At 44.0% G+C, this 27,815-nt stretch overlaps 1 protein-coding gene across 1 annotated transcript; it reads left to right on the top strand.

The window, feature by feature from the left end:
• The first annotated feature begins 34 nt into the window (after nucleotides 1-34).
• Nucleotides 35-27,815, top strand: LOC122448282 (ER degradation-enhancing alpha-mannosidase-like protein 2). Its single transcript, XM_043479493.1, has 11 exons — nucleotides 35-237; nucleotides 483-593; nucleotides 2,949-2,988; nucleotides 4,963-5,068; nucleotides 7,944-8,069; nucleotides 10,491-10,702; nucleotides 13,064-13,205; nucleotides 15,640-15,764; nucleotides 20,656-20,800; nucleotides 24,337-24,458; nucleotides 27,256-27,815. Exons 1-11 carry the CDS (start codon nucleotides 131-133, stop codon nucleotides 27,754-27,756), a joined length of 1,737 nt encoding a protein of 578 aa, XP_043335428.1. The 5' UTR covers nucleotides 35-130; the 3' UTR covers nucleotides 27,757-27,815.

The following is a 27,815-nucleotide window of genomic DNA, read 5'->3' as shown; positions in this document are numbered from 1 at the left end:
AGTGAGTGGATGATTCATGGGCACGCAGGCGTAGTGCCGCAAACTCCCGGAAGAACACGCTGAGGCTCGCAGGATGAGCGGGTGGTGGCGGCTGCTGCTGCAGCGGCGGCGCTGACCGGATACGAGCTCTATGCTTTTCCGGCTGCTCGTCCCGCTTGGCCTCCTGTGTGCGCTGCTGCCCCTGCACCATGGTGCACCCGGCCCTGATGGCACCGCACCCGACCCCGCCCACTACAGGTGAAGTGGAGGGGGGGGGGGGTCAAACTCCCTGCCCTTCCATAGTTGGGGAATGGGAAGCCCAGACTTGGTCCCTTCCCTGTTCCCTCCATCCCGGGACCCCCATCCTGACCTGCTGGGACCCAACTACTGGGCTCCTGGCAGAAATCAGGTGATAATTCCCACTTTCCGCGCTGTTTCCTGGCCTTTTCCCCTGCCTGGTTTCATTTGGTGGCCCTCTGCCTTATTTCTCGTACCCTGCACAGGGAGCGAGTCAAAGCCATGTTCTACCACGCCTACGACAGCTACCTGGAGAATGCCTTTCCCTACGATGAGCTGCGACCTCTCACCTGTGACGGGCACGACACCTGGGGCAGGTAGTGCGAGGGGAGGGGCAAGGGGGAGGCCTGGGCCGAGCATTGTGGTCCTCGGCGCTGCGGGTCTGCTGGGACTGGTGGCTTCATGGTCTCCTCACGGGGTTGCAGGAAAAGCTCCTAGCCAGGGTGGGGTCGCATTGCCTTCAATTCAGGCTCACGCCACCGGGATCCACCCAGCCTCCTGGAAATTTGGATCACAAGGTGGGAAAAGGCTGGGTTATCCTAGTGGGCTGGATCTCTGGGCTCTGGCCATAGCAGTAACTGGCACCAGCTGCTGGGACTTGGGCAAATCCCTGGAGCCATAGGATGTGTGGGAGGGCTTCAGGAAGTCAGAGGAGCCAACCCCTTCATGTTGTGAGTGAACTCTCCCAAAGGTGAAACTTCAGAGCCTTGCTAAGTGTAACTGAAATGCACTTCCTCTTTATCCTCACATCCCTGACTGCTTCTTGAGATTTCAGCTCAAACTGTCACCTTAGTGTCAGTTCCCTTAAATACCCATCACCTACTAGTCAGTCTCACAAACACTTTTTTATCTTCTTTGTAGCACTTCTCACTCTGATACTGTCATTTTCACTTATCTGCTAGTTTGTATTTCTCACTTCCAATAGAATAAAAATCTATGAAAAAAAAAATCTCTGACATGGAATCCTCTGTCTTGGTCCTTGCTGAGTGAGTGAAGAAGCATTGCATTTAGCTGAAACTGACATTGATGAAACACTGTGCTAAGCATTTTCCTTGCGTCATCTCATGTAATTAACATCCCTAGGCGTTAAGTGCTGTTATCTCCATTTTACAAATGAGTATGCTAAGAACTGGAGAAATTAAAGTGAAAGTGAAAGTTGATCAGTCGTGTCCAGCTCTTTGGGACTCCATGGGCTATACTATACAGTCCATGGAATTCTCCAGGCCAGAATACTGTAGTATTCCAGTATTACCCTTTCCCTTCTCCAGGGGATCTTCCCGACCCAGGAATTGAACCGGGGTCTCCTGCATTGCAGGTGGATTCTTTACCAACTGAGCTATGAGGGAAGCCCCCAAAATTTGTTGGGTTGTTTTTTAGATAAAAAAAATAATGCACGAGAATGGCAAATTTAATCAGTACAATGTTATGTAATAAAATAAATATCTCCCATATGCTAGAACTCCAATCACTGTTAACTTTCTTGTGGGTCCTTCCATAAATATTTTTTATTTATACCATCCTATAGAAGATCCAACCAGTCCATCCTAAAGGAGATCAGTCCTGGGTGTTCATTGGAAGGACTGATGCTGAAGCTGAAACTCCAATACTTTGGCCACCTCATGAGAAGAGTTGACTCATTGGAAAAGACCCTGATGCTGGGAGGGATTGGGGGCAGGAGGAGAAGGGGACAACAGAGGATGAGATGGCTGGATGGCATCACCGACTCGATGGACATGAGTTTGGGTGAACTCCGGGAGTTGGTGATGGACAGGGAGGCCTGGCGTGCTGCGATTCATGGGGTCGCAAGGAGTCAGACACTGAGCGACTAAACTGAACTGAATTGATAGATATGTATATATGTATCTTTTTAAATTAACTTTTTAAAGGTGTGACTTACATGAAATGTAAGTGTAGCAACCCACTAAGTGTGTAGCAACCACTAAGTGTGTAGCAACCACCATCATAGTTGGTGGTTGCTATCTCTCAGAGAACCATTTCTGTCACCCTAAAAAGATCCCTTGTGGCCTTTTATAGTTAATCCCTCCACCACCACTGGCCCAAAAAACGGCTAATCTTTCTGTATATATGTCTGTTTTTGAAAATGCAGTTAGAACATATGACACTACCTATTCTGTAGCCTGTCTTTTTCATTGAACTAGATAATTTGAATATTTTCACATTAGCCCATAGAACTCTTGATAATCTTTTTGACAACCTCATAGTTTTGCATTATTTGAATATATTACAATTTGGTTACTCACTCTTCAACTGGTGTACATTTGGGTTATTTCTAGCTTTTTGCTGTTCTAAAAACAATACTGCCATAAGTATTCTCAAGCCTGCAGTTCTGTGCACTGTGAGATAGTCATGGATGTGGGAGGCCTGTGCTATGAGCGGCAATCTTATACTGCCTCCCTATGGTGGAGCAGAATGCCAGAGAATATAGGCGATGTTTAACTATAGTCAGCTGCATCTGCCCACCTCCCAAGTGCCTTAAAAGGGTTAGAGGTTCCTGGCGATTTTCACTATGGCATCTCTGTTGTGACAGCAAGTGGGACTGGCAGAGACATTGCTGTGCCTCACTTATTATTTTCTGGGGTATCTGATCTGAGGCCTTAATATATGGTGTTTGATTTTGTTACTAAGCAGCTGATATTTTTGTCCTTTTACAGTTTTTCTCTGACTCTAATTGATGCTCTGGACACCTTGCTGGTAAGTGTCCCTCATCTATTCCTTTTTCTCCCCAACATTGCATAACCAATATCCTTTTTTGGCAGCTTGGCTGTGGGTGAAAAGTGAATTCTTCACCTGAGCCTTTGAGTTTCATCTTTCATTTTGATCTTTAATTTGAGGGAAGTGGAAAGCCACTGGCATTTTTCAAGATGAGGGTAGGAAATTAGATTTCTGTTTTGAGAAGATCACTGGCTACAATGTGGAGAAAGATTCATGCAATCATTTAACAAATATTTTTTGAGTAATTGTTTCATGCACTGTGCTGAGCCCTCTGGGGGAGTGTAGGAATGAGTGAGCCTCCTGCCTGTGCAAAGATTCTCATCACATGGAAAGAAATAGATGCCTCAGAGTTGTGGGGATAAACTTAACTGGAGTCTTTTGAGGGAAGAAGAGGTATTTCAGCTGGGGGAATCAAAGACTTTCTAGAGAAGGTAACATGTAGACAATTGAGGGTAAGTTGGATTTGTAAATGGGAAGACACAGGGTGTGATTTCTGGTAGAGGGAACAGCATGTCTGAGGTTAGAAAATCGAGGAACAGTAGATACAGTTCTACTGAAGTGGATGAGACGAGGCTAGATGAACAATGAGAGACACAGAGGATAGATTAGGTCTAAATCATAGAGGGCTTTAAATGCTGAGATAGGATTGTTTGGGTTGCAAGTGATAGATTTAGATAGGAAGGAAATTTACTGAGTCACATAGCTAAAAAATCCAGGTAAAGACTGGCCTCCGACTCGGCTGGTTCCGGACAATATAAAGAATGTCAGTAGGAATCTTTTTCAGTCTCTTATTTCTGCCTTCTTTGCTGGCTGTATTCTCAGGCTTTCCTTAAGCTGACAGGGTAACCAATGGTAACCCCAGACTCACATCCCACTCATTTAGTAACCTGTGTGTGGAAAGAATGTTATTTTTCATTAATTGCAATGATTGAGTCTCAATGATCTGGCTTGGGTTACACATCTATCCCTGAACTAATCAGTTGGCCAAGAGGTTTAGTATGCTGGCTGGTGTAGGTGAAGTGCCCATTCTTGCAGCTGAAGGAATGGAATCAGCTTCTTCAAATTATAAGAGTGACTGTGGAAGAAGGGTGATTCCTCAGGGGAAAATTGGAGCAGTCGTATCAGAATAAAAGGTATCGGGATTGCATTTGACTGACAGTTTAAACAAAAAGGGTTTAATTTTCTCAAGTAAAAGTAAATCTGAAGGTATTAATAATTTCTAGCATTGGGTCAGCTGCTTAATTGTGTCATCATAAACCCATGCTCTTGGTATCCTTCCATTCTGCCATCATTAGTATATTGACTTTCATTTGCATGCTTAGTACCTCATGGTCTGGGATGGCTGCCACAGCTCCAGAAATCAAGTCTGCTTTCAAAGTAGAAAGGAAAAGAGTAAAAGCCATGCTAGTGGTATCTTATCTCTTTTTATTAGGCCATTTCTGAGAAGTGCCCTTAGTAGACTACAACACTCAGAATTGACTGGATAACACAAGCACCTCTAGTAGCAAATGAGGCTGAGAAACAAGGATGTGGATTTCTAGCTCCAAGGCTGGAAGCTACAAGTATAAAGAAGATTGGGAATCAGTGTTGGGTCAACCAACCTGCAGTATTTTCCTCCAGGATGAATGTGACAAGGTTAAAAACAACAGATGTCCACTGAAAATGTCAAACTAAGATTTCCTTATGTGGTCTACAGTCTTTATATTGGTTTCATTTAAATGAGTACATAGGATTCTTAAATTGGAACCAAAGAATTTACTAATGTCTCAATACTGGGTCTGTGTGATTTCCAGCTCTCAATGTTTTGAATTGTTCCCAGCAGTTCTAGAACAGAAACTGTAGGTCTTAAGTTGAAAAAGTGAGAGTCACACCAGCAGAAGATCCTAGACTGATCTAGCATCTCCAGTGCCTACAAGCCTGGGAGCCTCACTATCAGGTCGCTCTTTCCTACAGATTTTGGGGAATGTCTCAGAATTCCAAAGAGTGGTTGAAGTGCTCCAGGACAATGTGGACTTTGATATTGACGTGAACGCCTCTGTGTTTGAAACCAACATCCGAGGTGAGGGGTGCCTTTGAGGGTCCTTGGAAGAAAGGAGACTGTGGAGTTTTGGTCTCTGTATAAACCAGGAGGTGGTAAATAGGATCTTAAGGGCCAGCCTTGCCAGGGCACTTGACTCAAAACAGATTGACAGAGCTCTTCCCTCCTGGGGGGTGGGGTAGTGAGGTCTCAGGATCCCTCATCAGTTTTAGACATGAAAGTGAGCAGGGGACAGAGAAAAGACTGAAGAGAAACATGCCAGGATTACTCACATATTTAACATATACTTGGTACTAGGCTTTCAGCCAAGAGCAAGAAAGATGTAATCCTTGCCTTCTCATAGCTTATTTGCCTAGGAAGCACTATCCCATAGAACTGCACTGATGATGGAAATGTTTTATATCTCTGTTGTCCAGTCCAGTAGTCACACCTGAAACATGTTTGAAAGGGAAAGTGAAGTCGCTCAGTTGTGTCCAACTCTTTGTGACTCTATGGACTGTAGCCCGCCAGGCTCCTCCATCCATGGGATTTTCCAGGCAAGAATACTGGAATGGTTTGCCTCCATCTCCAGGGGAAATGTGTTTACTGCAGCTGTAGAACTGAATTTTTAATTTTATTTAATTTTAATGAATGCAAATTTAAATAGTGGCATGTTTTTACTACTTGCTGTATTACATAGTGTGAGTCTTGGGTATTAGTTTCCAAACCTGGCTGCCAATCAGAAGCACCTGGGACCTTTTTAAAAGTTCAGCTGTCTAGACTCCACTCTAAATCTAATGAATTGGAATCTTTGGGTTGGGTCCTAGAATCAGTATTTTTAGCAGCTTCCAATGAATCTTTTTTTTAGAATGATTCATTCCTTTTGTTGAGGTACATTTACATATACTGAAATGCACAGATTTACACATTTCAGTGAATTTTGATCCAATGATTCTTATGAAAGTAGTACAACCCTTCTTTTCAGTGAGCTTCTAGACCATTGGTGGCTTAACAGCCAGCACCTCTGGATGATACAGTTATATTTTTTCCTCCTTATTTTGCTCATCTTTATTTTATATGTTATGTGCAATGAAATTTGTATTACAGATATATAATTTTTTTGATTAAAAAAAGACTATGGAGCAGAGGGACAGCATGGTATAAAATCCTGGTGTAGGGATCAGACCTGCGTTTGAGGCCATGCTCAATGCTGTGTCCCAGAACTGCTGAGTCCAGATTGTCATCTTATAAGTTAAGGTTGTCCTTATGTCTCTGTTTCTGATATACATGTAATTGTATCAGCCTTCTTTTGGTTGACATTTGCCCAGTATGTCTTTTTCTTCTCTTTTATTTTCTATCTTGCTGTATTTTATGATTAGCTGTCTTTTGTAATTTACATAGTATGTTTATCCATTCTAACAATCTTTTCTTCTGACTGAAGCATTCAATCCATTTACATTTACTGCAACTACTGACATATTTGCATTCATTTCTATGGTATTACTTTGTGCTATTTGTCCCATTTTTCTCTCTACTCTTTCTCTTTTTCTTTTCAATTTTATTTTTTTGGCCATGCCATGTGGCATATGAGGTCTTAGTTCCCCCAACCAGGACTGAACCTGCCCGTACCCTGTGCAATGGAAGCATGGAATCCTAACCACTGGACCGCTGGGGAAGTCCCTTTCTTTTTTATGCCTTCTGTAGGTTGATTTGTTTTCCCCCTCATCCCATTTTTCTATACTAATCTAGAAATTGTGCAATATATCTAGCTTATTAGTTTTCTTGGAAAATTTAACAAGCATAGTCTAAAATTAATGAAGATCTTTATTCTCCTCCTGAATAATATAAAACCTGGCTCTGAGGATTATCTGTACCTGTATGCCTTAGTTATATATTTTAATTATTTGTTTTAAGCCGTCCATATATTATTGTTGTTCTATAGAATTGAAGGTTTAGATTTACTATTATTTGCCACTTTGGAACCATCTTTCCTTCTTGTATCACAGACCTTACATCAGTGGTCACTTTCCTTTTATCTGAAAAATTTCCTTTTGCATGTCCTTTAGTGCAGGTGTGTTCTTTCTCAGCTTTTCTTAGTATGAAAACGTCTTTATCTCACTGCCTTTGTTTGGCCTTTGAAGGGCGGAAACTGAAGCCCAAGGTCACCAGTTTAGCCATATTTCCAGATATGTAAGCTTTAGGTCTTTTTTTATAAGTCCTAAATATTATTTAATAAATTGAAATAGAGAAATGAATAAAATGAAGGTAATAAGTATCTTTCTCTTCTTCTCCTGGCGATTGGGAGACAGTGACCAAGTACAGTGAGCGTGGGCTTTGGAGTCAGGCAGACCTGGGCCTACCACCTGCTAGATGGGCGACTCTGGGCGAGTCGCTTTGCCCCTCCGAACCTCAGTGTCTTTGTCTGAAGAGGGCACAAGATACCTGGTGTTTGGTGCACGTGCGTGCGTGCTAAGGTGCTTCAGTTGTGCCCGACTCTGTGCGACCCTATGGACTGTATCCCGCCAGGCTCCTCTGTCCATGGGGTTCTCCAGGCAAGAATACTGGAGTGGGTTGCCATGCCTTCCTCCAGGGGATCTTCCCAACCCAGGGACTAAACCTGCATTTCTTATGTCTCCTGCACTGGTAGGCAGGTTCCTTAGCACTAGCACCACCTGGGAAGTCCTGCTTGATATACCCTAGGGACTAAAAGTGATAGTCATTGTTTTTGTGACCTACCAAGAGGAAAAAAGACTTGGTGACCTTAACACTGTACTAATGTGGGTATTATGGACTCTTCTTTCCCTCGGTAGTTCTACCCACTTCCCAGTGAACCACCAAACAGAGCGTTGGGTTTAATTTGCACAAGGGAAAGACTGGTCCTTGGGAGTCTGACACTTGCTTTTTGTGCCATCTGTAGTGGTAGGAGGACTTCTGTCGGCTCACCTGCTATCAAAGAAGGCTGGGGTGGAAGTGGAGGCCGGATGGCCCTGCTCAGGGCCTCTCCTGAGGATGGCGGAGGAGGCAGCCCGGAAACTCCTCCCAGGTAAGACCCATGTCGAGACAGATCAGAGAGGAAGTTCAGGAGGTCCTGCTGCTCTTGCTGGAAAAGAGAGTGGCTGAATTATTATACCGGACACTTGGTATTTCAGCCTTTCAGCGCCCACCATGGAAATCAGGGGAGTCCTGGGCATTTGGAGGGCTAGACTAGGATGGATAAGCTGACCTCATGACTGTGGGCAGGGAGCCTGGCGGCTGCAAGGCTCTTAACCTTATTTAAGTGAGTGCTGTTGCCCCCTCCCAGGCCCACACACTGCTGGGATGAAAGGATTCCAGGTCTGAGTGTTTGCAACCCCAGATTCCAGATTCGGCTCTCCAGCCAGTCTCTTGACCCATATACTCTCCTTGGTTCAATTTCCCCATCTATCAGATGACAGTCATAATTCCTGCCTCCCCCTGGGGAGACATAAAATGAGATCAGAATGGAGAAAGTTCTTGGGGAACCTCAAACACCACTGAGACGCGAGAGGGGCTTGTTTTGTAGCTGAGCCTCGCCCGGGGCTGCGGGCCAAGCCGCGGTGTTTGTCTGCTGGGGCAGCAGCTGGGCTCAGCAGCATCAGCTGGACGCTGTGTTCTCTTCAGGGTGTGGTGGAGGCTCTGAGTGCTGTTCACACCCAAACACGTCACGCTGTGCTTTCCACCAGCCTCTTGGCCATGTCACTTCTCCCTTTTACCCAGGACTTGCCTCTGATCCTTGGGGACGAGCTGAGGAGAATGAGCGAGCCCAGTTCAGGCTTGCTCTCTCACAGCCTTCATGTCCTGTGTGACTTATCCTTGGAAGAAACTCTACCTGCCTGCTCCCTTTTCTTTTGCATTAATTTTTTTTTTTTAATTGAGAAATATACATATTGCACAGTGCATGCTGAAGTTGGCACCCATGTCTCTACCATTCAGGTCGAGAAACAGGATTTAGTCACCCTCCTCTCTTTTTAAGACTGCCTGACTTCTCTGAGCTATCTCTTTGGGGCCTTCTTGATGGTGACTTGAATCCTCCTTGCTTTCCATTCATGTCTGCCAGATAGCAAGTTTCTCCTCCTACAGTAAAGTTGCTGGGCCTTGTGGTTCTTGGAAGTTTTGACAGCTTTGTTCACAGTTCGGTGACGCACAGGCTGCTCTGGGGTTGGTTGACCTTTCAGCCTGGAGAGGAAGTCTCTGCCTCTGGCTTGCTGTCTAGATCCTTGCCTTGAGTCGGAAAGCACTGGGGTGGGGTGGGCAGGACACTGGGCCTGTGGGGAGGGAGAAGGGAGGGGGCACGTGGCAGTCATTCCCATCTTAGCTCCATTTGGCTCGCTGTGTGACTTTTGCGTCACTTCTTTGCAAACATGTCTTTTCCTACCTGTGAATTGAGGATTGGACTATAATCAGCAGGTTTGTGGTTTATATCCTTTAAAAAAGAAAAAGTAACATAACCACTAGCTATCTATTTTACACATGATGGTGTATCTGTGTCAATGCTAAGCTGCTGTATAGAACAGGGAGCTCAGCTCAGGGCTCTGTGATGACCTGGAGGGGTGGGTTGGGGGGAGGTGGGAGGGAAACCCAAGAGGGAAGGGATGTATGTATACATATAGCTGATTCACATTATTGTACAGTAGAAGCTAACACAACATTGCAAAGCACCTATATACCAATTTAAAAAAATAAAGAAAAAAAATAGCCCCAAGACTCAAGCAGGAATCCCGAACTGGCTCCTCTGGGACTATTTAGAGTCTGCAGATACGGTTCATTTGTCAGAATGGTGTTTTAAAAAGTAGATGAATGGCTTCCTTGTGGTGCCAACAGCTCCACCACTGCCTATGGCTTAAGCCCCACCTGCTTCACACTAAGTTACCTGCCTGGCCTCTGAAGACACAGTATAAAATAAGTAAAAGTAGAGTTCCTCTAGCTACAGTGAGCATGCGTGGAGCACACCAACCCAGAGCACAGCCTGCTGTTCCCCTCTGCACCACAGGCAAGAGCCCGAGGCATGGGGAGCGGTGTTTGGCAGCATCTGGGTTAAGTGGCCATTGAGGTCTCCATTTGCGACATTTATCCTTCTCTGGCTCAGTCTCTAGCAGATCACCTAGGGCAGGGGTCCCCAAGCCCCCGGCTGCTGACCAGTACTGGTGTGCAAGCTTATAGAAACCGGGCCACTCAGCAGGAGGTGAGTGGTGGGCAAGCAAGCGAAGCGTCATCTGCCACTTCCCATCAGTCCCCATCACTCGCATTACCGCCTGGAACATCCCCCTGTCCCAGTCTGTAGAAAAACTGTCTTCCACAAGATCGGTCCCTGGTGCCAAAAAGGTTGTGGACTGCGGACCTAGGGGACAAGAGGGAAGCACTGGCCAAAGCCTCAGGCTTTAGACCTGTGTCCAACCATCCCCACCTCCCCACTCCTGTCTGGGGTCTTAATTTTGTGATCGTTCAGCCTTTCAGACCCCCACTGGCATGCCATATGGCACGGTGAACCTGCTTCACGGCGTGAACCCGGGAGAGACTCCTGTCACCTGTACGGCAGGCATCGGGACCTTCATCGTGGAATTTGCCACCCTCAGCAGCCTCACCGGTGACCCCGTGTTTGAAGACGTGGCCAGAGTGGCCCTGATGCGCCTCTGGGAGAGCCGGTCTGACATTGGGCTGGTAGGTCCCGCTGCCACCCTTCCCAGCCAGGTCAAGTTGGCCACCTTAGCCCGAGCTTACGTGGCTCGGGGCTCTGAGCAACAAATTGCAGTTCAGCTGAAGGAAATGAAGGGTGACCTCAGGAGTGGTCCAAGACTTAGGCTCATGACACAGAAAGTAGATGAGACCACCAGTTCCTGCTTTGGCACAGAGAGGAGGAGAGCATGAGAGCACATCCTTTTCCAGGAAGGGGGGTGTGACGAACTCTGACTCCTTGAGCTTCTCTGATTTCCAGGGAGTGGGTCGCATGCTTCATGCCCCGACTCACTTAGTGGCCTTAGATAATCAGCCTGTCTGGCCCTCATTTTTACATATTTTTGTGAAATTATGTTTCCTAGAACCAGAAAATATATGAGACACTGAATGACTATTCCATGAAAAAAAAGATTCCTGGTCAATTAAGTTTGGGGAATATTATAAATAATATCCTTTTTCTGAAGAATCATAATGAACACAAACAGGTTAAAGGTTATAAAAACCTCTGATAAATTCATCTGTTTAATTTTGCTTAGCACAATGTTTCATAAACTTATTTGATACCAGGTCTTCCCTTTCCTTTCCACACCTACTAACCTATGAAAAATGTGACCAGTCATCTCTGAGGTCGATTGCAGTTCCTAAACTGAATCATCCAGTGAAACTAACAGTAACTGAGCCAGAGCTGTCCAGGAAATAGCTCTGGATTTAGTCAGAATTGAGACTGAGTTCTGGCTTTACTCTGTTGAAACTGTGTGACCCTGGCCAAGTCACTCACCCTTTCAGATCCACAATTGCTTCAGTAGTAATGGTGACATACTTATACCTGCTCACTGAGTCATTGTGACTGATAAAGACAGTGTTGTCTGAAAAAGATTCAGGTGGGGGCATGTTTATACAAATTCTGGTTCTAAGTCAGCTTGAAAGTGAAAGTTGTGTGAGGAATCCTTAACATTTCCTCAAGAGGGTGCCACTCTGGGGACCTCGAGTAACTCCCTTAGTGAGTCCAACACAGGCAGTCTTTTCTCCATCCCTGGTACCATGGTGGACTCCGTGGCTGGCCTGCCCACACCCCCTCAGCCCTTTACCATTTCTGTGCACACTGGCCTGTCTTCCAGCTGCTATCACCTAAGTCTCTTTGCCTACAGGCCTTTTTCTGGTACCTGGATCCTGCTTTGCTTGTCCTTGGCTAAAAGGGCCAAAGCTTAATTCTCCCCTGGAGCAGTTCTCCATCAGTGACTGATACTGATGGGACTTTGTGGGTAAACACCTCACTTCCCCATCCCACCTAAGGGCTGAGGCTTGTGCTCTACACTGAGTCCCAAAGTTGCCCAGCAGGATGGAGCTCCAGTTATGGTGGTAACTTGCCTGCTGGTACACCTTTCCTGGGCTGCCTCCCTGTCCTGCCTCACTTTCCCTCTCCTCTACCAGAGTTTCCAGGAACTCACTTTCCAAATCAACTACTTCCTGCCTTCCTTACCGTGGTGGATCTGCCCAAACTAACAGGACAGTTAGCTGTTTCTTTGAATACCAGGTGAAGCTCTCAGCATCCATCGGGGTTGCAGTTATGTGGACAACATATCTCTTCATTTAAATCTTCAAAGTGTATTTCTGTTTTACTTGGCTGTGCCAGGTCTTACTTGGCCTCACATGGGATCGTCGACCTTCATTGCAGCATGGGGAATCTTAAGTTGCAGCACGCGGGATCTAGTTCCCTGACCAGGGACTGAACCTGGGCCTCCTGCATTGAGAGCACAGAGTCTTAGCCACTGGACCATTAAGGAAGTCCCTAAAATTTATGTTTAAGTGGTTCACAAGTCAAAGAATACAAGAAAGTACCTTAGTTACTCAGTTCCTCTCCTTACAAGCAACTGCTCTGTTTCTTGAATGTCCTGCCCAGATTGATTAATGGAAATGTAGAGTGTGCCTTGTGTCTTTAGACACTGGAACCACATGCAGTTTCTCAGGCTGAGAAGTCTGAGACAGATTGTGGGAACAGCACGTTCTCACATCCCAGCTCACACTCACTCTAGACACTAGGCGTGAATACATTCTAGGCGTGAACATGTTCTTGGCATGAACACTCCGAGTCTAGTTCTTTTTTCAGTTTTTGACCAGTTTTGTATAATTAAGTCCTCCTAAATGTACATGAGATGTGTCTCCATTGTACAGATACACAGGAGAGCTGGCTATGATCCAACCTTGCTCCCCAACCCTGTACCCCAAGAACCTCCATGTCTCCCAAGAAGTGCTGGGGTGCCTACCTTGCATCTCACCAGGCAGCCGGGGGATGCATCTCCTTGCTAGTCTTGGGCCCTCCTTTGAGACCACGTGTCTTCCTCCTAGGTTGGCAACCACATCGACGTGCTCACTGGCAAATGGGTGGCCCAGGATGCGGGCATCGGGGCTGGCGTGGACTCCTACTTTGAGTACCTGGTGAAAGGAGCCATCCTGCTTCAGGATAAAAAGCTCATGGCCATGTTCCTAGGTAAAGAGGGTGGGGAAGGGGGGCTTTTCCTCTTGGTTTCCCCTGTTGAAATATCGTTTATTTATAAACTTTCAGTTGCTCCCAAGTGCCTGCCTACACAATTAGTTCTGAGTACCAGAGTCTGCATTCAAAACTACCATGGACTTACACTGCCCACTTGAGGCCCCTAACACCTCTTCATGCTATCCTGCGAGAGCCCAGCTGAACCATGCTGCCTTCCTGTAGGTGGCCCTGGATTTTCTTTTTTCATTTCCTGGCCATTGCACACACAGTGTTTCCTTTGCCTTGAATGCCTTTTTTTCCTGCCATTATGTGTTCAAATTCTGTTCACCCTTTACGGCTCAGCTTAAATGTCATTTTGCCCAGGAAATAGCTTGATGCTTCCTCAGAATTTAGGACCTTCAGCATCTTTTTTTGCCATCGGCTGTCATCACAAGTTACAGCTCCACCAACTGAGTGCAACATCCAGGCCTTATTCATCTGTGTACTTCCCACAGTGCTTTGCAGGAAGTAGCTAGCAGATGAATGTCTGTTGAGTAGAAACATTTTACCCTCCAGTCCCTTAGACACGACACTAGTAATAATAATACTGAGGAATTATTGGGCACCTAGTAATAATTATGGCTACCATTCATTTATTCAGCAAATATTTGTTGGGTACCATTGATGTGTCAACTGCAGTGCCAAGTACTGAGCATGGACTATTTCTTTTAAACCTTGCAACACTGAGATTGTCTTATTTATTTGGATGTGTTTTTGGTACTTGAATCTTTCAGATAATGTTTTGTTTTTATTTCAAATATCTGCTTTTTAAGAAATATATTTATTTATTTATTTGACCACATTGGGTCTTAGTTTCAGCCTGCAGGATCTTTGTTGCATCATGAGGGATCTTTGATTGAGATGCATGGACTCTCTAGTTGTGGCGTGCAGGCCTAGTTGCTCTGTGACATGTGGGATCTTAGTTCCCTGACCAGTGATCAAACGTCTGTCTCCTGCATTGCCAGGCAGATTCTTAACCACTGGACCACCAGGGAAGTCCCCAGATAATGTTTATTTTGCATATTTATTATGTACTATCTTCGTGTTGGTGATCCTGCAGTCAACAAAACAAAGTCCTAATTCTCATGGATTTATACTCTAGGGGGTGTTGCCACTGGAATGCAAGCTCCCTCAGGGTTGAACTTTGATTTGTTTGCCACTCCCTAGATATCTGGAACCTAGGTGGTTTAATCCCTAAATTGTGTCCAACTCTTGCGACCCCATGGACTAGCCCGCCAGGCTCTGCTGTCCATGAGATTTTCCAGGCAAGAATACTGGAGTGGGTTGCCATTTCCTTCTCCAGGGGATCTTCCTGACCCAGGGACCTAGAGGTGCTCAGTAAATACTGTTGAGTGAACAAATGACTGCATAATCCCATGAGATGTATAACATTACTTTCATCACTTTATAGATAATAAGGCTGAGGCTTAAATCTGGAAAAGAGTGGATATATGTATATGTGACAGATTTTATTTTCTTGGGCTCCAAAATCACTACGGATGGTGACTGCAGCCATGAAATGAAAAGATGCTTGCCCCTTGGAAGGAAAGCTATGACAAACCTAGACAGGGTATTAAAAAGCAAAGATATCACTTTGCTGACGAAGGTCCACATAGTCAAAGCTATAGTTTTTCCAGTAGTCATGTACAGATGTGAGAGTTGGAGTGTAAAGAAGGCTGAGTGCTGGAGAATCATTGCCTTCGAATTGTGGTGCTGAGAAGACTCTTGAGAGTCCTTTGGACCACAAGGAGATCAAATCAGTCAATCTTAAAGGAAATCAAACCTGAATATTTATTGGAAGGATTGAAGCTGAAGCTCCAATACTTTGGTCACCTGATGCGAAGAGCCAACTCACTGGAAAAAACCTTGATGCTGGGAAAGATTGAAGGCAAAAGGAGGACAGGGTGGCAGAAGATGAGATGGTTAGATAGCATGGCCATGAATTTGAGCAAACTCCAGAAGATAGTAAAGGTCATGGGGGCCTGGCATGCTGCAGTTCATGGAATCACAGAGTCAGACAGCTTAGCAACTGAACAACAGCAGCGTAACTGTTGACTTAATGGTATACCTGAAACTAACACAACATTGTAAATCAACTGTACTCCAATAAAAATATTTTTAATTAAATTAAAAACCAAAAACTGAAGCTTAAGAGGGGGAAAACTCACCCCAGGGTCACAGCTAGCAAGTAGCAGAGCTGGAGCTGAAATTTGAACCTGGAAGTTCAACTGCAGAGTCTATGCTCCTTCATCTGTCTCCTTGCATTCCTTGTCTACTTTGAGGCTGGGTCATCCAAGGGTCTTTCAATTGTTTAAATCCATTCCTCAGTTGCCAAAGCCTGCCTTCTGTGTCCCTCATCATTGATATGTCCATTGTCTTACTTCTTCTGCAGAATATAACAAAGCCATTCGGAATTACACCCGCTTTGATGACTGGTACCTGTGGGTGCAGATGTACAAGGGGACTGTGTCCATGCCAGTCTTCCAATCTCTGGAGGCATACTGGCCTGGTCTGCAGGTAGGAGCAATCAGAGAGAGTGGTCCTTTTTCTATGGAATGGGCAAAGCAAGCTCATTCTGATGTGTAATCAAAAGCGCTTGAGTTTTATTGGAGGGGTGGATTGGGGAGGGAAGAGAAGCTTAGAGTGAGTCAGACAGATTTAAAAGTTCTGCCACACTGAGTTTTTCAGGGGGAGCTTTCGGGTGTCAGGAACTGAACTCCTAGTTGGCTGTGAAATGTTGTACCATTTAAAGTACACAGTGTCTTTTCTGGGTTGGGTGGTCATAGCCATTGGCAGTGACCATTTCTCCATCGGACATTTCTGTCACATGTCCTCATTCTTGACAGCTGGCCTAAGATGGGCGTGAATGCATCTGGGGCCACTCTGCAGCCATCATTGTGTTTTCCGATTACATGGTCTTGACAGCATTGCAGTGGGAAGGGATCTTAGAGCCCAGCTAATCCACCCTCTGGGTGTCCTCAAATATTTAAAATATTTTTATAAGCTGTAAATATTTTAAAATATATTTAAAATATTTTTATAAACTTTTTTTTAACCTTAAGAAGTTAAAAAAAGGTTATCACATGTAGGGGCTTCCCTGATGGCTCAGATGGTAAAGAATCTGCCTGGAATGCAGGAGACCTGGGTTCGATCCCTGGGTTGGGAAGATCCCCTGGAGAAGGGAATGGCTACCCACCCTAGTATTCTTGCCTGGAGAATTCCATGGACAGAGGAGCCTGGCAAGCTACAGTCCATGGGGTCGCAAAGAGTCAGACATGTAGATAGTAGTAAATTTTTTCAGCATAAAAAGAAATGCCCCCCAAAAGAGGAATACAATGATAGATAAGTCTCAAGCCCCCACCCTCAGATTCTCTCCCCAAGCCAGCCCTTATTGCCAGTTTTCTATACCTCTTTCCAGAAATCCATATACATAGATATGTGTATATTTATGGCCCCTTTTTTCTTTATATAAATAGGAGCATTTTATTACTTTTCACTGACTGTCTTGGAGATCATTCTTTATTGATACACATAGACCAATTTTACTTTTTTAAACAGTTGTGTATATTCCATCGAATAGATATAACATTAACTAGTTTCCCATTATATACTTTTAGCCAACCCTTTCATTCTACAGATGGGGAAAGAAGCTCAGAAAGAACTTGTGGGTAATATTGAATATTGGTCCAGCTCTTCTAAGATCTTCAAATTTTATTACTTGAGTATCCCCTAAAAGGATTTTGAAAAATTATAGGGTCCCTTGCATGTTTTTAATCTTATGAATTTAAATAGTGGCATACCATTCCTTTTTCTCCTCCAACTCATATTTCCATTCTACTACCTCAATAGAATTTTATCCTAATTATAATTTTATGCTGAAAGCATTTTACTGGACACACTATTATATGTCTCTGTGACAAAATTTATCATATGTAGAAATTTTAAATGTTTTAAAATTTCCCATGCCCACAGGCTCTGAGTATTTATTTTTTTCTGGATTTAGTTATCATTAGTATGTAAATGGTTAAAACAACATTTATAGCTTACAATTTTTGATGATTATTAACCTGAAAGCAACTTAATTGCAGGTTCATTTCTTAATGAGATTTTTGGGGCTTTTAAAATTTTTAAGTTGTTCATGTATTTGTGCATGAAGAATATGTTGTTTTAGTTACTCAGTCATCTCTGACTCTTTTGCAACCCAAATGTACTAAAACGGGGCACAGTTACACATCAATTTTATTCCTGTTTTTCACTTTTTTTTAGATATAAGTGCTGAGGAGCCTGAGCACATAAATAAGTAGATGGAGATGGAAGGAGTTTGATAATTGTAGTATCATTCAGTTCTTTGAAATCATTGAGTTAATAGATTGAACTGTATAAAATTGCCGGCATTCAACCATTTTTGACCTGAAGAAGTAGCAATATTATACTGTTCAAAGAAAATCACATAATGATCTGTCATCAAAAATAATTTTTAATGATGTCTCTGCCGACAACGTGACCAGTTCCTCTCTCCATTTCTTGAAAGCAAAGAATTGAAAGCCATCTGATTTGCAGAAGGATTTGTTACCCAGTGGTTAGAGTCATTCATTTTTCTTAACACCTACGCTAGTATTTTTTGTTTTTGTTTTTCATTACACTAATATTTTAAATTTAACCTAGTTGAGTGTTCAGTGTTCCACAGTAAGGTTGGAGATTGTTGGTGGGTGCACCTTGCTTTTGTCAAGTGGTAGAAGGACAGTTGTGAAAGAGACAGAATGGGTAGCCTGCCTTTGTGTTGGTGACACATTTTAGAAAAGTTGAGGATCTGGAAATCTATTTCCTTAAAACCATTTGTGACTACATTCCTCTTAAAAAACCTGCTGTACCAGCCAGCCATACAGCTGATCACACCTATTGACTTTGCATGATTTTATTTCTGTGCATATTTTCCAAGAAAATAATTGATCAGGGAAAGATGTAACTCATATATGGGTATTTCTAGCAGCAAAGTTTATGACAAAGAAAAACTGGAAATGATCCAAATGTCTAGTAATGAAAGAAAAATAAATGATTGTATTTTTTTCCCTTTTTTTAAATTGTGGCAAAATTCACACAACATAAAATTTACCACCTTAATCCTTTTAAGGGTACAGTTCGATGGAATTTATGTTCATGTTGTTATGCAGACCACCATCCATCCCCATAACTCTTTTCATCTTGTAAAACTAAAACTGTACACCTTTTAAACACTAACTCTCCATTCTGTCTTTCCCAAGCCTCTTGACAACCAGCATTATCATTTCTATCTTTATGATGTTGACTACTCCAGGTATCATATCTGTGGAATCACATGGTATTTGTTTTCTTGTGACTGACTTATTTCATTTAGCATATTGTCAAGTTTCATGCTTGTAACCTATATCAGAATTTCCTTCTTTTTTAGGCTGAATAATATTCCTTTGTGAGTATATGTCACACTTTGCCATCCCAGTTTGTATAGGATTTGTGTGCTTTGTGTGTGGCACTTTTCCTGCTTTGAGAAAGGTTTCTGGGGTTATTTCTTTGTGAGTTTATAATAACACTAATAGCTAACATTTAGCTGACAGTTTGGTACATAGAGGTGATAAATATTTATGGAAGAATGATTTATGTGTTGGGCATTTTACACAGAATGATCATAGCCCATTGAGGTGATGTTCCATAGGTGAAGAAAGGAGGACATTAAATTTGTTGATATAAAAAAAAAATTAAATAAATTAATTAATTAAATAAATTTGTTCATATCCTCAACAGACATTTGGGTGCCTTCATGAAGTTCATAGAGAGCGAGACACAAAGAAAAACTTAGACAAATTCATAAAACAATAAGTTGCAATTAAGGAAACAAATAAGAGGCTAAAAGAGAGAATATTAGATGGGGACTTACTTTAGATAAGAAGGACTCTCAGAAGTGGTGATGCTGAACTGATACTTCAGGGGTGGGGGTGATGTTCCAGGCAGAGGAAACATGATGTGTGAAGGTCTTGGAGGCAGGAAGGAGTCAAGTGTTTATCAGAGACAAAAGCAGGATGGCCACAGTGCAAGGAAGGGAAAGAACAGTTAATGGAAAGTCAGCAGTGGCCAGATCGCACAGGGCCTTGAGGGCCATGGTGGCATCTTGACCTTATACTGAGTCTGGTCAACATAAGCCTTTGAGTAAGACAGTTACTCTGGCTGCACTGGGGAGAGTAGACTGGAGAAGACAAGTCGTAGAACCAGTCAGTGAGGAGGCCTTTGAGGTCATCCCAGTGCAAGATGCTGGTGAATAAGTGGTGGCTCTGGAGATAAGTAGGGAAAAATCTTGATGTTTGAGAGAGAGCAAATTGATGGGTATTGCTGATAGAATGGATGTAAGGGTCAGGGAAGAAGGAAGAGCCAAGGATGACCCCCAGCTGTCTAGCCAGAGTGGAATCAGTGGAAGGTGGTGCCATTTAATGAAAAGGGAGAGAGGTGAGAATAGAGAGGCAAATTTGTGAGAGAGTAAGGGAACCAAGAATTTAGCCTGGAAAACGTCATTTGTTCTATCCCTGAGACATCCAGTGGAGATGTCAGGAAGGTCAGCTGCTTCCCTGTGAGCTTATATTAATATGAATAGCTACTTAGAAGCACCTAGTAAAATGACAAGCACCTACATCCTCTGACTCAGCAATCCTAATTCTGGAAATGTATCTTACAGATACACTTCACATATTTGAAGTGACATAAGTGCAGGGTTATTTGTTGTAACAGTGATTATTATAGCAAACAGCAAAAGATTGGAAGCAAGTCAACTAACTATCAATAAGGAGCTAATTAAATTGTGCTCCAAGCAGTGGAATACTATGCAACTATAGAAATAGAAGGAGGGAGATGTACTTACTTGGAAAAATTGAGATGTATTGTTAAATGAATAAAGGAAACTGCAGAAGAGTATATTGAATAAGCTGTATTTAATGCAGGGGAAGTAATATATACTCATACACCTTTGCTTATGTTTACAAACTAATGCAAAATGATTACTTGCTGGGGTGTAGGGTAGGAGTGAAACTTAGTATAATCAACCTTTTTTTAATTAGAATTTTAAATCAGATGACTGACTTACCTATTTAACTATTAGTAGCCAGTATTGACTGAGCAAGTACTAGTGGGCAGGGACTTTGTATACACCCTGTGTCCCTTACAGCAAAATAAAATATACACTATAATTGCATGTTGTACATGAGGCTCAGAGAAGTTAAGTGTCTGATTTGAGGTTGCACAGTGAGTAAATGGCCAACTAAGGGTTTGATCGCAGGTCTTGAGCTCCAAAGCCTTTGCCTTCTCTTTTCCCCGAGGGTGTGTGTGGGGTTCTGTATGTGGGTTTCCTGCCATGGCTGCTTGCCTGACAACCAGTGCTCTCCTGCAGAGCCTCATTGGGGACATTGACAATGCCATGAGGACCTTCCTCAACTACTACACCGTCTGGAAGCAATTTGGGGGGCTCCCAGAATTCTACAACATTCCTCAGGGATATACAGTGGAGAAGCGAGAGGGCTACCCGCTTCGGCCAGGTAAGCAGCATCTTTGGCCCATGGCCAGCTCACAGCCTCCAATTCTCCGAACCCCAAGCCTTCAACATCTCTATGAGGTTCCATGCCTCACAAATGCTCACAGCTCCATTCCCGCCCCCCCCCCCCCATCTGCTTCTTCCAGTGACTCTGGGTGGTTTTCCTGCTAGGAATTCTATATCCCTTTTTATTTTCAGAGAAGGAAATGGAAGCCTGGTTGGTTGCAATGGCTTCCCCAAGGCTGTTAGGTGTGGGAGCTAGGACTGGAACCCAGGTCTCCTCATTACATCCTATGCTTTTTCAAACTTGGACAAGCGAGTGAGATGGACAAAGCCTGGTTGATGCCTTTTGAGTTCCTGCCACTGGGATTTCGGACGCATAGGCAATCTTAACCTAAGTCAATGGGTCAGGTCAGATAAACTGTGCATCTGTGGAATGTTGGGACTTTAGGAATGGACTTTAGGAGTGAATCATCTCTTGTCATCACCTCCTCATTTTTAGCTCAGTCCTCAAGGCGTAGAGAAGGAAGGGTTCACGCACTCGATAACTTACGTTCTTTTCCAGCTCCGATCTTCTGATTCACTGAAGGAAAGTTAAACATTACAAGGAGGGGAAAGGAAAGGGGGGCAGAGGAAGGAAGCTGAGTCAGCACACAGTCACCCCCCTTACCCCAAAATAGCTTATGTTCCCATTGTTTTTCTCTTCCCACCTGAATGCCTTTTAGCTGTGGGATGGGCCTTCTAGTGGCTTCTGCCCATTCTGCCCTTCTTTACCCCTCTTCCTTCCTCCTTTGACCTGCTAATCTTCTCAGTGATTGTTGTAGGAATCTTGGAGAAGCAACAGAAGGGGAATAAAACAGCAACTGGAATGAGCAAATTAGTCATTTTTGACTCCTTGGAGGCTGCTGTTTTTACTATTGCTCATGCATTTATTCTCATAGCTTTTTTTTTTTTTTTTTAAGAGAAAATGGTCAGATTGTTTTGATGCCATGTTACTAATAAATAGGATAAAGACAGAGTTTGGGACTAAATGTGAGACCTAGGCTTGTGCATTCTCAAAGACAGAGGGAACCTGAGAGGTCGTCTAATCCAGTGGCCCCAACCTTTTCGGCACTGTGCATCAGTTTCGTGGAAGACAATTTTCCATAGACCAAGGTTGGGGGAGGGATGGTGTGGGGATGATTCAAGTGTATTACATTTATTGTGCACTTTATTCTATTATTATTACATCAGCTTCACCTCAGATTGTTGGGCATTAGATCCCAGAGGTTGGGGACTCCTGTTCTAATTGATATCCCTGTGCAATAGCCCTATCATGTAGTTATCTCGTTTCTTTGTTCAGTTACCAACGACATGAGGCTTACTACTTACGGAGGCAATGTGTTTTGTTTGCAGGATAGGCTGGCAGGAAGGCTCAGTGGAAAGTAAGGCACCACAGCCGGGAATCCAGAAATGCCTTAGACCAGTCACTCTTCCTACCCCAAACAATAGCAAATGGGAGATAAGGGACTCTTCTATAATTAGGTTGGCCAGTGCCTATGCTCTGATGCATGTTTCTGACCAGCAGTGTTGGAGCACAGAACCTAGCCTAAAAGCCTCTGAAGGCCTACACCTTCACCTAAGTCCAAGTCTAAACCTTGGGCTCTCACCCTCTTCCAGAGAGTTGACCAGATACACAGGAAATTAAAGCAATCACTAGCAGATGCAGGCCTATGTGTGAGGAAGAGAAAACAAGAAACAAGATGCTTGGCCCTGGGTGCACTGAGCCAGACAGCCGCAAGAAGCATAAGGGGAAGCTTCCCATGAGGGCACCATCTTTTCCATCTCTGAACATGCACAGTGTGTTCATCTACCAGTAAGTGTACCCCCATCTATGCTTAGAATATGAGCAATTAGATTAGTAAGTGTCCACAGGCCTGTGGGGTAAAGGGAGGGAGAATAGGAGAACACTGGGGAGATTGGCAGTGGTATTTTCTCCCAAAATAAGAAACAGATGGGACTTCCTTGGCAGTCCAGTGGTTAGGAGTCTGTACTTCCAATGCAGGAAGCCTGGGCTTGACCCCAGGTCAGGGAACTAAGATCCCACATGCTGTGTGGCATGGCTTAAAAAAAAAAGAAATTGAATATAAAACAATTCTGATGTCTTCTCAACTCTGCCAAAATGAAATGGAATAATAATTCCTATTGAAACAAACTCGATAAAAGCCAATGTGTTTAATTCCTTGAATTACACATGAAAATGTTCAAGGGACTTCCCTGGTGGTCCAGTGGTTAAGACTCTGCGTTTACATGACGGGGGCACAGATTCGATCCCTGGTCAGGAAACTGAGATCCCACATGCCACGGTCAGAAAAAAAACAAAACCAGAAATAGAGTTTGCAGTAATAAATCATTAGGGAAAAAAGTACTCATTAGGAGTCAGGAGGAAACAGGAAATAGAACATGAGGAGGAGAGGCTGGTGTAGGGAGAGGAGATGAGTTCTTTCCTGTCCGAGTAAAGACAGGTGAAGAAGTAGCAAAGTCTGTGGAGCTGTAGCTTCTATCCACCCGGCCCACCCCAGAAGTCACATCTTTCTTTTCTGTAATGGCCCTCTAGATATCTGAAAGCACAAACACATTGTCCTGGGTTTTCTTTTCTCCAGATAAATAGTCCCGTCTAGTCCAGCTCCTGTTGGCTAGTTGGCTAATATTCATCTTATGATGGGGCTCATGTCTGAATGTCAGATTCCAGTTGTGTAGAACAAGGCAAGACTGTTGCCCTGTTCTGGGCACAGTGAACTGATGGCTGCATCTTTGCTAGATTGTAAGTTGATTCTTGAATATCTTAACCTTCATCTTTTTGCCCATCCCATCTTGGAAAGGGCCTTATAATGACAGACTCATACTCTTTGAAGCTTTAGGATCAGGTTAGGCTGTAAGTGGCAGAGAAAAAAATAGTAGCTTAATTAAAATAGAAGTTTATTTTGGGGGGACTTCCCTAGCGGTCCAGTGGTTAAGACTCCTCGCTTCTACTGCAAGGGGCCTGGGTTCAGTCCCTGGTGGGGAAACTAAGATTCACATGCCATACCGTGTGGTAAAAGAAAAACATGAAATTTAATTTATTCTCTGATTTTCCGGCCTTATGTGGTACTCTTTGGTGTCAGGGACCTTAATCCCACACCTCCCTGCTGGGAATAGTTGTTAATCCAGGGAGTCTTGTGCCTGGGTAAAGTTAGCAATTCTGTTACTAAGGAAGAAGGAGGGAACAGATATTGGGAGGTGGGCAGCAGCCCCTGCCCCCTTCCCCTTCCCAGAACCTGGCTGCCCGTCTCTCCCTTGGGATGGGAATCCATGATCCATTTTAATGCTGGTCTCCACTAAGCCTCAGATTGTGGGTGGATTGGCTCTGAAGATTCAATTCAAGGGAGTTGCCCCCTGTTCCTTGTCGCTGGGACCCTGTGGACACAGTAAGGAGGGGAGGAGTCTCTCGCTGCTCCAGGCAGGCTCCCAGCCTTCCCTGCCCAGCCACTGGATGAGAAGGGTCCACTTTGAACTTTGCAGAACTCATTGAGAGTGCCATGTACCTCTACCGTGCCACGGGGGATCCCACCCTCTTAGAACTCGGAAGAGATGCTGTGGAATCCATCGAGAAAATCAGCAAGGTGGAGTGTGGATTTGCCACAGTAAGTGTTTCCATGGGCCCAAGAATTAGGAAATGTCTCCCCCTGCTGCTACAGAGCCTCTGGAATATTAACACTGGAAGGACTCAAAGGTGTAAGTAGTGTCTTTATTTTATAGACAGGGAGGCTGAGGAATAGAAGCTGAGCCTGTCTAAAGGTCACAAAGCAGGTAGAGGTGGAGCTAGGATTCGTTCCCAGGGATCTAGACTCCATGCCCTTGGCCTTCTCCCTACTTCAGAGACCCTCTAGCTGTCTGAATAGGCTACTTTGCAAAGAAGTGTTTTGTGAAACATTTTGTGAAAAGGCCTACAAAATGGATTTTAGAAGGGAATTACAGTCCCATAGCCTTATTTTCAGGGAAGCCTGATGGCTCAGCAGTAAAGAATCCACCTGCAATGCAGAAGACACAGGAGATGCAGGTTTGATTCCTGGATCAGGAAGATCCCTTGAAGGAGAAAATAGCAACCCACTCCTGTCTTCTTGCCTGGAAAAATTCCCATGGACAGAGGAGTCTGGCTGCCTGCAGTCCATGGGGTCACAAAGAATTGGACATGATGGAGCAGCTAATCACGCATGCACACACACACACGCACACAGCTTTATTTGTGGGCTTCCCTGGTGGCTCAGTAGTAAAGAATCCCTTTGCCAAACAGAAGATGTGGGTTCAGTCCCTGAGCTGGGAAGATTCCCTGGAGAAGGAAATGACAACCCAGTATTCTTGCCTGGAGAATCCCACGGACAGAGGGGCCTGACTGGCTACAGTCCATGGAGTTGCAAAAGAGTTGGATACGACTTAGCGACTGAAAAAGAACAACAATAAGCCTTATTTGCAAACCCAAGGATCCTTAATGAAACAGCCCTACTGGTCTCACAGATATTTACTGAGTGTCTTTCACAGGCCAGGTGCTGTGCTAGACTGAGGATTATAGCAATGAGGAAAGACCAAGCCCCTGAGCTGACATTTTAGTAGAAAAAACAGTGAATGTATGTCTAGGAGACAGAAAGGAGGCCATTGTGGCTGGATGTGGGTGAGCAAGGGGGAAAGTGGGAGAAGATACATCCCCAGAAGTAGGCAGGGGCTAGATCACATAGAGCTTTGTATTAGCCATGAGGAAGAGCTGGGATTTCATTCTGCTGGGAACGAGAAGCCTTGGTAGGATTTACAGCAGAGCAGTGACATGCTGTATTTCAGAAAGATCACTCTGGCCCCTCTGTGGAGAATGGATTGAAAGGGTCAAGGAGGAGAGCCATATCACATCCTTAGAGGACCCAAGCAGGCAAGATAGAAATAAACAGTGGTTACAGACATGTAAAAACAAGATGTGGAAGCAAACAGTCTGGAAGGAAATTCACCAAAAAGCCTACAGAGGCTTTTTAGGGTATGGAATTAAAAACAAATAAAAAAAACTCTTCCTTTTCAAAAAGTTGTAATGTGATTATATTCTATGAGTAAAACATAGATGCATATTTTTAAAGGAAAGACCTGTATGTCTAGGAGAAATATAAAGCAACGATGTGCTTTAATTTCTAGTATGTTGTATTTTGTGAAAAGCCAAAGTGGATGAGCTCAGTGGAGCCTTAGAACTCTTGATTTATTTCCATGGAAGTGAAGTCTTTTGGAGCCCTGCCAAGGCGAATGATGGGAATAGGCATCTGACTCCTTGGCCTTTGGCAAATAGGACAAAAGAATAATAATTCCTGGTACATCAAGTCCATATTTTAGTCACATTTTTTGGGTATAAAATAGATGTCTACTGAGAACTAGTTTTGTTTAAGAAAATGTATTGCTAATTCTAAAATAAATATTTATTTTAGAAACTAAATGTTTGTAGCAAGTAAACCTACTCATCCCCAACTATAAACTCAGTAAGAATTTTTCTTTGTAAAGACTCCTAATCAGTTGTGTACAAGAGCAAAAAACTTGATAACCATCTTAATGTCCAATAAGTAAATGATGCTACATTTTTACATCATTAAGAGACATAAACATTAGATCAATGTTTGGAGTCACAAAAGGGTAGGATAAGGGGCTAGGATATTGTTGTATCATGTAGGGGGACCAAGAAAGACCATTCTGATGAGGCAGCATTTGAACAGAGACCTGCAGGAAGTGAAGGAGGGGGAAGATATCTGAAGGAAGATGGCTCCAGGCTTCAAGAACACCACTGAAAAGAACCAAGCCAGGCATGAGCTTGTTCACAGAATAGAAAAGCTGAGTGGCTGGACCTACGAGAGCTACAGAGAGAGCAGGAAAAAGATGAGGTCAGCAAGGGAGCAGGAGCCCGATCAGCAAACACCTGTTAGGCCATGATGAGGACTTTGATTTTAGTTGGCAGAAAATGGGATGTTAACAGAGGGTTTTCCACAGAGGAGTGACAGGTAAGACTTAAAATAAAAATATCCTTGAGCATAGCATTTCCCAGGTGGTTCAGTGGTAAAGAATCCGCCTGCCAAGCAGGAGATACAGGTTCAATCCATGAGTTGGGAAGATCCCCTGGAGAAGGAAATGGCACTCCGGTATTCTTGCCTGGGAAATATCATGGACAGAGGAGCCTGGCAGGCTACAGTCCGTGGGGTCACAAAGAGTAGGATACAGCTTAGCAACTAAAACAAATCCTTTAGGGTAAGAATGGAAGAAGGAAGCCCAGTTGAAAATTGTGATAAGCTTGGTGAGAGATGACGTTAAGTGATTTGCTCAAAGACCCATAGCCGCCTAATGGCAGGAAGGCCTGACGGGGTCCCCCGACCCTTTCTCCTGCTCTGATGCTAATCTGACTTACTTTCCTCTTCCACGTGGCAGATCAAAGATCTGCGGGACCACAAGCTTGACAACCGCATGGAGTCTTTCTTCCTGGCCGAGACTGTGAAATACCTCTATCTGCTGTTTGATTCGACCAACTTTATCCACAACAACGGCTCCACCTTCGATGCGGTGATCACCCCCTATGGGGAGTGCGTCTTGGGGGCCGGGGGTTATATCTTCAACACAGAAGCGCACCCCATCGACCCCGCTGCCCTGCACTGTTGCCGGAGGCTGAAGGAAGAACAGTGGGAAGTGGAAGATTTGATGAGGGAATTCTACTCTCTCAAACGGAAAAGGTCGAGATTTCAGAAGAAAACCATGAGCTCCGGGCCATGGGAACCCCCAACAGGGCCTGGAACATTCTCCTCCCCTGAAAACCATGAGCGGGCAAGGGAAAAGAAGCCTGCCAGACAGCAAAGCCCACTTCTCAGCTGCCCTAGTCAGCCTTTTACCTCCAAGCTGGCATTACTGGGACAGGTTTTCCTAGATTCCTCATAACCACTGGATGATATTTTGTTTTTGAAACTAAACTGTAACAATAAATCTGCTTTTGATGA

Source organism: Cervus canadensis, chromosome 10, assembly GCF_019320065.1.
Source record: "Cervus canadensis isolate Bull #8, Minnesota chromosome 10, ASM1932006v1, whole genome shotgun sequence".
NCBI classification, from domain to species: Eukaryota; Metazoa; Chordata; class Mammalia; order Artiodactyla; family Cervidae; genus Cervus; species Cervus canadensis.
The sequence above is the reverse complement of the archived record's forward strand: the minus strand, read 5'-3'. Positions and strand labels throughout refer to the sequence as shown.

Bases quoted from the DNA above. Each gene is read 5' to 3' on its own strand.
- LOC122448282 (XM_043479493.1), top strand. From the start codon at position 131: ATGCTTTTCCGGCTGCTCGTCCCGCTTGGCCTCCTGTGTGCGCTGCTG. The intron at 238-482 runs GTGAAGTGGAGG...TACCCTGCACAG, and splicing joins CCCGACCCCGCCCACTACAG to GGAGCGAGTCAAAGCCATGT. The intron at 24,459-27,255 runs GTAAGTGTTTCC...TCCACGTGGCAG, and splicing joins TGGAGTGTGGATTTGCCACA to ATCAAAGATCTGCGGGACCA.